The following is a 10,569-nucleotide window of genomic DNA, read 5'->3' on the forward strand; positions in this document are numbered from 1 at the left end:
ATAGCAGAGAGAAGACCTAAAATTGCTCCCCCCCCCCCCTTAAGTTTAGCATCAAATAAATGTTTGTTTTCTTTTTGACTGACAGGCTATAAACTATAATTACTACTATTCGTTGAATGCATGGTTGCTGTTGTGTCCCTGGTGGCTGTGTTTTGATTGGTCAATGGGCTGCATACCCCTCATTAAATCCGTCAGCGACTGGAGGATAATTGCACTAGTAGCACTTTGGTTCTGCCTAATTGGTCTGATATGCCAAGCTCTGTGCTCAGAAGACAGCCATAAGAGAAGGTAAGAGACAGTGGTGAATTTTAAATGCCCGGCCAACTTGAGTACAGTATTATTTTGTTAAATCCACTACTGATAATTTTAACAATTCAGTGGAACCAGTGTCTAGCAAATGCAGTTCAAATAAATATTTATAGCTGTCATTACAGTTTTATCCCAATTTGGTCCCATCACTGTACACTGACTAGTGGGAAACAGAGTTGGAGGAGGATGTATGGATGGCTGCTTTATTTTTCTCCTGAAATGGCATTTTGAGATCTTTAACACTGTAGGTGGTAAAAAGTAATCTGTGCTCAGAACAGAGTAGGAGTTGATGTATGTTGTTGCCCCTACTTCTTACAAGTCATCATCTCCTTTGATCTGCTCCTAAAAATGAAAGAGAGAGGTACCTTGAAAGGAGGTAGAAATGCTGGCTGTGGCCATACAATTAAAAAATAAAATGCTGACCCATAGTATCTACCGAGGAAACAACTTGTACTTTACCCAAAGGAACTCAAAAAATTTATTTTTAGTCTCACCTCACTAAGGGCTTCTGTTTAACTTTTCAGGGTAGGTTCCGATGGATTTTATGTATAATTAATTTCTCAGTTCTTTAAAATTTTTCAACAGCTCTATCACAACGAGGTCATTCTGTTAGAGTGCTGGATATTTTCTTTTCTGCGGTATTCTGTAATTTCATCTCTTCCCCCTCGTCCCCTCAGATGTTAACATCCCACCTGCCTTCCTTTCCTCTGTTCCCATACTCATTTGCACAGATAAAATAATTTTGGAGAGGGGTGGAATTCTTGCTACAAGTGATGTCATACTTTCTAGTAAAAACACACCCACTAAGCCTGTATTGCTGAACAGTTTTTTAGTAAAAAGTAAAGGCAAAAAGTATAGTGAAGGCCTAGGACTCTTGGGGAGGAGAAAAGAGTAAGAGGACACATCTGCATTACAGTATAGAGATTTATTTGTAATAAATTAGAGTAGAAAACTACCATGCCTGTGACCTTTATAACAAACACCTGACACAGACCTGGGATTCATATTCCCTTATGTCAGCTCTGTAAAAGTAAGGTACCTAGTCTCAGTTGTCTAAGCTCTGTATAGTGCATAGGTACCTGCTGAGGATTACTCATCCTAACACAGATACCTAACACAAGGAAGGCAAACTGCCCTCAAGAAGTGCCTCTCTGCTGACTGTAGAAAAAGCATAGATGACTAGCTTTCAGGTGGTTAAGCACAATGGATTCTACTATTGATGTATTTGTTAGGAAAGAAAACACTCTCTCAGTAGGACGTGTACCTAAGTTTTTTTCTTTAATGGTTACCTATATTTTTCCCCTGTTACTGACTTACTAGTTCCAAAAATAGACTGGTAACTTTTACCATTATTTTTCCTGCCTGTGCATTTTAAATAGGAATTATGTAATTAATGTGTAATGGGGCTATTTTCTGGCCTGGAAGCATGAACATTGCTTTTCTGGGAATTACAGCTAGGATTTTAAAAGTGCCTGATGGACTGAAGTGTCAACTGAAACTTAATCTGATTTTGTTATGTAGCTCTCGGAGGCTGCTTTTGAATGCCCTGTTCCATACGCACATCCTTCTACAATGTTTAAATAAAGCTTCTATGTTAAGTGGAAAAGGTACTTTTGTTAAGATTTGTGGTTAATTTGAGAATCTGTTTCTTGTTTGCAGAATTCTTACACTGGGACTTGGATTTCTTATTATCCCTTTTCTTCCTGCAAGTAACCTGTTCTTCCGAGTAGGATTTGTTATTGCAGAGAGAGTCATCTACCTCCCCAGTATTGGATATTGTGTTCTGTTTACATATGGATTTAGTCTCTTGAGTAAGCAAGCCAAGAAAAAGGTACCATCAAAACAGTCAGTAAAGTTGATGATGAAGTGCTTCAATTGAATGGTTTGTTTCTTAACTTGTCTCTCTTTCCCTAAGAAAATTCTTGCTGTGGCAGTACTTGGAATCTTGTTGATAAATATTATGCGCTGTGCACTCCGCAGCAGTCAGTGGAGGTCAGAAGAACAGCTTTTTAGGAGTGCACTGTCTGTGTGTCCTCTGAATGCAAAAGTAAGTCACCCATGTGGACTTCTAATCTTTTTTTTTTTTTTTAAAGTGTTTTGAAATTTAGGATTGAGGGTGTGTTATGCATAGTTAATATATTGTGGTACAGTGTTATTCACAGTCTGCTTGGTGCAAGAATATGACATTAAAATGTCAGACACCTAAATTACAGTGGTAGCATAGTCAAAATACCAGACAGTACAAATTACAGTATTGTAATTCAGAACTTGGTGGTGGGAGTGGGGAGGGGAGGAAGAAGGGGCGATACACTTCAGAAAAGGCATTCAGTCAAATTGGATGTACTGCTACTAAAATCTACTAAAACAATTGTGCGTATAATTGCAAGTTATTACGACAAAATATCAAAAAGAAAGTAAGTTGTAGCAATGTATTCACCTGAATAATGTCTATGCTATGTTTTTAGAATCCTTTTTGTGTACCTTCCAGTGGTATATATAGTCAACACAGCTAAGGGACAAAGCAGCGTATCATCAGTGTAACCGCAGGATGTGGGCGTAAAATCTTTGCTCCCACTTCTGCTCTTCTACAGAGGATGATGGGCTAGAGTCTTCAGACATGGGCACTGAGGGAAAACTGTAATATGCCCTGTAAGGCTTAGTGAGGGAAAAAGTAAGAGGGTGGGACTGGATAGGATGTTTCACTGAGCTGAACACCAGTGTTTGGCATAGTAGACTGAATCTAGCTTGCCAATAGAGGTGACCTCCACAGCAGTCCTTTGATAGCTGACAGTGTGATCTGTTGGAGCATACCACAGAGCCCTGATGTTGTCCGAATTTTAGCAGTGACTCTCTTTGAAGAGCCTGGGAATAGAAATGCACAGCTTGTCAATAAAAATACATTAATTTTTAAAAGAATAGATTTCTGTAATCTAGAGTGATATCTAGACAATACAGATCAAGACACAGGGTTTAAAAAGGAACCTGTGAATGCTCAACTTTGCAAAGAGAATGATAAACTTAGCATCTACTGGAATACAAATATGCAGCAGTGAGCTGTAAAAAACATTTAGGGCCAATATTTACAACATGGTGGTGTCTTTCAAAAATCTCAGATTTCAATACATAGAAAAAGAGCTGTTGTATTTTATTGTGTGGCAGTGGTAGGCAACCATCTTCTTTTTAATGACCACCTCAGTATATCTTGTCTTCTGGATGACAAGCGCATACTATAAATGGAGCAAACGCAGTCTGTTCCTTTGTGTGTAACTCCATCCATCTGCCATGGTAAGAGTGCTTTAGACAGATCCACGCTCTCTTTGCCTGTGCTCCAAGCTCCTTGGACACAAGCCATGTCTGGCTGGGAAGCTGTGTAGCTGTGTTCGCGCGGTGCTGTGCTTGAGCCGATAAGCTGTGTGCAAGCTACTGAACTAATGCAGCTGGTTCAAAGCCAATGAGTGTAGAGGGAAAATGAGCTTGTGTTTGTCAACATTGGGCCCTCTAGACATGCCTGAGCTGTATTGCTGCTAGTGACAGCTTGCACAAATGGAAAGCGTGGTGATGGGAACAGGATGGGTTTTGTAGGCTCACATTCCAATTTTGCTGAAGGAGTAACTCTGTAGTAGGGAACTTTTCTAGGCAACAAGCATTAGAGAGTTCATGTGTGAGAGGCAATCTTTTTTTCTTTATGGACTCAGCTATATTTATTCAATTTTGACAAAGGTAAATATGAAAATTGGAACTAGGTTCTGGTCTGATCTTCTGTTGTTGTCTCAAAATTGCAGACTTCCTTTAAAAATGACTCCACAGGACTTTCAGTGGCCCATTTATTTCAGTGGGAGGCTGATGCAGACCAAAAGATGGAACGCAGACAATAACTTTTTCTTGTTGTTCTTGGAACATCTTTAATATGTGTAATGTGGTCATGCTTTACTTCCCTTATGTAGCAGGGTCCCAGAATCTCCAGGTGTCTCCCAACAAGCAACAAAAGCTGCAGCTCCTAGTTCATGTTTTGTGGTACAGCTCTTTTCAATTCCAAACTGTCTGTATTTGAGCAGTGTGGAGTAAACTTACCTTAATTCTAAGTAACAAGTAGTTACAGCAGTGCCTTCTCTAATTTCAAGACTCATCTTCTTTAAACATCTCTTTAGACAGAGGTTGGAAGCTGCATTAAATCAGATTGTCTGGCATAGTAGTGAATCTACCCCCTTGAGTGATGGATGCATCTGGCTAAAGAGGGTGAAATTTAGGATCAACTTTGATAAATGTTGCCCTGTGATTTTAAAATTTATTGGAAATAATCAGGTACCATAATGAAGTTACAAAGATTTTGACTTTAAAAAAAAGTTCACAATACAGATTTTTAGATGTTTTAAATATTTAATAAATGTTATTTATTTCAAATATTTAAAATATTTTAAATACATGTTATATCTATTATATAGAATTTTTAAATTTTTTTTAAGAGAGAGAAAGAAGCATGTTACAGATCTTGGTTAAACATGTCCAGGAGTATGTCACACATTTGAACTTGCATGGTCCTGCACTTAAGTTGGTTTCAAAGGTTGTTAGCCTGAAACAGTATACATTTTCAATACATTTGGCAGTATTTTTCTTAGCTGAACAGAAGGTGCCTGTATATTGATTCCGTTTCCTCTTACCACCTTTTTTCATTTTTTTAGATTGACTTAATTCCTGGACCTCAGTGGTGATATACGCTAGCGTGAGTTAGAACCAGGCCTGTGTTGTTTTTGCTAAAACAAATTTTGTGAACAGTTACAGAGACTGTTTTCTCCTGATATGTTGATTATATGTTACAGGTAGTTTATAAATTTGGAATATTTCAGTGCTACTGGCTCACTAGATCCAATCTGATATCTTTTCATTTGGTGTCATTATGTTGCAAGTTTATCTTGGAGTGCTTTGTTGAAGTACTGGAATATCTCATTACAGGCTGTGATAAAAGCATAACTACTGTTTCACCATATCAGACTACTGGCTTGGATTTATCTCCTTAGCTTTAGGCATCTACATCTGAGCGAGTCAGGCAGGCTCCCTTTATAACTGGGGAGGAGAAGCTGTCCCTTTTAGCATGTGGTTCATCATCACCTTGGACTAAATGATGGGCATAGGCCAGAAGGACTGCACCCTAGATCTGTGCGTTTCTCTCCACTGATGATAAACGAAGTCCTGACAACTAGAGCAGATGTAGATACATAAGGTTATGTGAGATTTTGCCCTTGCCCTATTGCTGTTCACTATTTCTAGACATTGCTGTATTGCTCCTCACCTTCTGAGGTCATTACACGTTGTTTCTTTTAATTTTAAAGATTATTCCTAAAAATGCTCACCTTACTGCCTTTTTCTGCCACGTGGTAAGTTATTGTTGGAAGTGCCAAGTTACTTTTTCTCGGCTTTTAGCAAAGCCATGGCAGTTTTTAAGAATCCAGAGGTGAGTTTTATTTCTGGATCACTTCCTCTAATCGATTATCTAAATAAAATTTGCAATTGCATTGTTAAATACATGGGAAGTAGCCACCATTTTTCTTTTCCTAGATTTGAAATAACTCAATTTAAATGATTGTAAATTGTTAATAATTCTGTATGTAATCTGTACATTCTCCTTGCTACTTGGCTTTTCTTTAAAGGATAGAAATTAATAAACATAATTTTTAAAAAGCCAATTCAGTAATAACTTTTCTGCAATAATAAGCAAGGAAGTTGTGATATTCCCAACAGAATGTGTTACTAACCAGTCTGCCTTGACATACTAAGGGTAGTAACTTTGTATTTGATGCTTTATGCAAACTGTAATTATTATAGATACAAGTTTGTCAAAGACAAGCTATGTTAGTACTGAAAATGTACAACAGAGTTTGTGAGGTTACTTTCTATACTTTCTTCAAAGGTCTTGTAAAACCTCTTTGTGACAGAACAAGATTTACTGCTGTTTAAGGATTTATGAAGCTGATCTACAGAGCATTTCCTTTAGATATTGAGAATTCTTTTCTATGCTATATATTAAAAGGGGATTATCTTCTGCAGAATTTACCTTAAGTGCTGTGGGCTGTGTTTATAGGGGCTATCTGCAGTGTTTTGCCACACAGATACCATTTTAGATGTTGGGTTTTTTGTGTACAAGCACAGTCATGCAGAAGAAGCTTTAGACAACATTAGCTGCACAAACAAAATGTGAAGATCAAAAAGGCTTTGTTTTATTATTATTTAGAAAACAATTTCAGTAGTAGAGGAAAGAGAAGAGTGTTTGATGAAAGAAGCTGGCATTGAACAGAAGCATCTGCATGTTTCTGTAGAAATTTTGACATCTGTGCTTTGCTTCCATCCTTCTCAGCAAATGTTCATATTTGCTGAAAAGGTAATTATAAGCAGCTAGGAAGAGAATAAAATAGTTGATAATAGTAGTGCTCCAGCTGAGGGGTTGTACCTCCTAGAAGATGATACTATATTTCAATTTCTTCCTACACTGCTTTGAGGGGGGGGGGATTTTAAAAAAAAAAATCGGTTTGACAGTAATTTTGTTTTTGTACAGGAAAATACAAATTTTTTCTCTCTTCCTCATATAAATGTGTGTGCACATTTAAGCACTTAAATAAGAGTTCATGTACTATGTGTGTCTAACAGAATAATATACAGTGCTTTTGCTTTTTTATACTGGCTTCTTAGGCCGATTGAGGTATTGCGAACAAACACATAGAGTCAGTTCTTTGGCTAGGCTATGGTGCCATGGTTATGTTAACTTTAAACAACACATGCCTGTTGAGATCGACTAGGTTCTATCCTAGGGTATTTTTACCTAATTGCCCTGATTTCAGTGCTGTGTTGTTATGCATCCCTGAGAAATGTTCCTTTTAGAGCTATTGCTGTAAAGTAGTTACCTGTTTAAGATTGATAAAGGAGCATGTGGGCATAATGTAATACGTCATTTCCAGTTAATATCTATCTTTAATCATTTAATAATGAAATGCTATGTCTGCTCTTAAATGTTTAATCGGGAAAGGAAAATCCTCTCTCCCAGGTTGGCATGCACAATATCTGCCAAAGGCAGAAGAACCACATCTCTAGAGATGAAATTTAAAACATCACACTGGCCCCTCATTTTTAAAGGCCAGATTCTTCCTGCCCACTGGTATATAGAAAGTACTTGTCCCCATGTTGTGCAGGCAGGGGTCATAGCAGAAGTCAAGGAGAGTCACAGCCTTGTGCTTAGCAGAGGGCAGATAGTTACTGTAGGCCTGGTTTGGGGGAGTAGAGCTAAAGGCTGATCTTGGCATCTCTCTGTCATGGCCAGTGAGGTGAGAGACATGGCTGTGTGGCAAAAGTCACCTGCACCTCTCAAATGACACTGTGTGCCTGGAAACCCTTCGCTGACTCTGTTCTTAAGAGCAGGATGTTACTGCGTATTATAATCCATTGTAAAGCTGGTTTTGTCATTGAGTATTTGTGGTAGGCTGAGGGGTTCTTTTGGTATGTTTGTTTTAGTTTTCCTTCCCTTCTTTTCTTCTCTGTCCCCCCCATATTAAGAGGAACTAAGGCTACAATTTCACTTGAAGAGAAATTAAGAAACCAACATCCAGTATAGAAATATCGTTTCCTTTCACACAGAAGCTATTTATGAGGACAGAGAAATACACCATCAAAAATGCTAATAGTTTATTTAAATAGTTTTGCTGTCAGTTTTAATAGACTATAGTACATCTTTTTAATTCAGTTGACAAAGTGTACATGTACACTTAATATCTCATTTGATGTTTTGACTTCAGAGAATTGATATCAGGTTTCTCCAGTCTGCACAATTCTATTTACATGAGTAAAATATTTTTTCTGCTGCTGCTTTTGAGATAGAAATGGATATTAAGAAGTTCCATGTTTTTAAAAACTGAGAAAAATGGAATCAGACAGTGAAATGCTGACTGTTTCCTAGCATAAGACAGCTGACATGTGAAAGACTGAGCGGTTGCTGTATACAAGTTTTTTCTCATATGCTCTGTCCCCAGTCTTTAATCAAATTTCTTCTTTCAGTAATGCTTATGACTTTTGTAAAACATTAAAAAAAAAAAAGACTTTTGTAAAACTTTCAAGAAAGAAATTGAATCATGTTAATGTAATCTTGTTTGCTGATATTGAAATGTGAAGTCGGGTATTTTAAGGGCTAATATACATTGTTGAGTGAAATCTTTTCTTAGTTTTTTCTGTTTTGCCACGATTTATCTTTTATCTGGAAACACAGCAAAGTTTAACAACCTAATTTGCTCTGAATAAATTTTGAGTCTGTAAACTTCGGCGTATATAATCAGAGCAATCCAGTTTGGTAAGAATGTTATCATAGTGTGCTGAGAAATTTCTGGAAGAGATATACAAATAGTATTCAGTCCTAAGAAACATGTTTCAGGGTATATAATTTTATTTTAATGACTCCTGGGAAAACAATGCTACTCTTTTTGGCTTTTTTTGGACACCATTAACTGATCTTTATAAATGGCTATGTCTTGATATAAATGTACCATTCCGTTGCTTCTTTGGCATGGACCTTGTCATATTTTTATGAATGTACAAAAGAAGTGCCTGGATCTTCTTTTTTTCCCTGGAAGCTGTGCTAGAACTACTTTTATGGGATGCAGAATTTGTGTGCTATTTTATATCTTACAGCCTGAGGAGCTGCTTCTGTGTATGCCTAGTAAGCTTTATAGCATCCATGCTGTCTGTAAAACCAGTGAAACTACTTTTTCACTCATTCTAGAAAGCATGGAAAATGTTCTTAACTTTATTTGTTGATGGTATGTTACTGCATAGTCACAGCCATATAGAGATGGAATTCAACAATTAAATACCATAACAGTTAGGTTCAAACATAATTGTTTGTGCTGGATCAATAGGTCCCAGGTATTGTGCCAAATACAATTAAGATTTTTCCTTCGATGGACACATGAGAGAAAATCCTTTTCTCAATGTAGAAGGTGAATTAGAGTTATGTAAATGCATTACAAACCTATCTTTTTGTACTTCAATCTGAAGTAATTCCTGCATAGTATTTTTGAAAAGATTTAAATTAGATTTTCAAAGTGGAAGAAATTACAATGTGTGTTTGTTTTAGATGAAGTATATACAATTTGATTTCAAATAGCAAGGTAATTTAAATAAGGAGTTCTGATCTAGTTGCTGAGAAGTCTATTTTCAGGAGTCAGTACTCACAGTACTTTCCTGTTATTTCTAAATTTGAGTCTTCCCTTTGACCAGGTAATGTAGTCTTCTGAGATTTGTCTTAGAGTAGGATTTGAGATGTCTTCCAACTCAGATTTATCCTGAAATATATTTATTCCTATCTAGTCCTTGCCATAAGTTCAGATGATGTGTCTTCTACCCTGTAGCTATATCTCAAAGCTCTAGATCCTTCCTTCATTCTCCACTTTTTAACAGGCAAGGTCTCAAACATGTTGCCATACACATTATTTTTTATTTCAGAAATGCTGTTTGATGCATTTTTATCCCCAGACAATAATAGTGTGTATGTGTTTATTATTTTTTGTTTGTTTTTGAAATATGGAGCTTAGTTTTTCTGTTAATATTGAGTTTCTTCTAGTTTATGCTGTAGCAAAAGCAAAGTTTAATCAACACTTACATTGCTGTAGTGTTTCTGCTGCTATGGTGGATTTGATTGAGTCAGACTTTCTCTTACTTGTCTGACACATAAATGAAATGAAGAGCTGGAGGTCTCAATATAGAGAGTCTTGTGGAAAGTGTGACCTTATTTATAAAATCGGGAAGTGAATAATCTTTCTTAAATAGCTGGAACAGGTAAACTGATTCATTAATTTATTCCTCAGACTTTGTCTTGCTGTCTTCATTGTATGTATTGTCCAATCTTAAGTATCCACCTACCACAAAAGCCAGCAAGAATGACGCAAGACCCGTGTCCTGGTTTTGGCTGGGACAGAGTTAGTTTTCTTCCTCATAGCTGGTACAGTGCTGTGTTTTGGATTTAGGATGAGAATAATGTTGATAACACACCGATGTTTTAGTTGTTGCTAAGTAGTGCTTACACCAGTCAAGGACTTTTCAGCTTCCCATGCTCTACCCACTGAGAAGGCTGGAGGTGCTAATTACCCCCAAAAGCCAGCAAGAATGACGCAAGACCCGTGTCCTGGTTTTGGCTGGGAGCTGGGAGGGCCAGGACAGCTGACCCAAACTGGCCCAAGGGACATTCCACATTCCATGACGTCATGCTCAGTACATAAACTGGGGAAA

At 37.3% G+C, this 10,569-nt stretch overlaps 1 protein-coding gene across 1 annotated transcript in view; it reads left to right on the top strand.

Moving 5' to 3' along the window:
* TMTC4 (transmembrane and tetratricopeptide repeat containing 4) overlaps positions 1 to 10,569 on the top strand; it is a 54,938-nt gene that overhangs the window by 33,514 nt on the left and 10,855 nt on the right. Inside the window, exons 8-10 of the mRNA XM_009288274.2 lie at positions 86 to 288; positions 1,969 to 2,140; positions 2,225 to 2,356. Coding sequence (XP_009286549.1) covers positions 86 to 288; positions 1,969 to 2,140; positions 2,225 to 2,356 — 507 coding nt within the window. The remainder of the gene's footprint in view (positions 1 to 85; positions 289 to 1,968; positions 2,141 to 2,224; positions 2,357 to 10,569) is intronic.

The sequence above is a fragment of the Aptenodytes forsteri genome, unplaced genomic scaffold (assembly GCF_000699145.1).
Source record: "Aptenodytes forsteri isolate BGI_AS27 unplaced genomic scaffold, ASM69914v1 Scaffold123, whole genome shotgun sequence".
NCBI lineage: Eukaryota > Metazoa > Chordata > Aves > Sphenisciformes > Spheniscidae > Aptenodytes > Aptenodytes forsteri.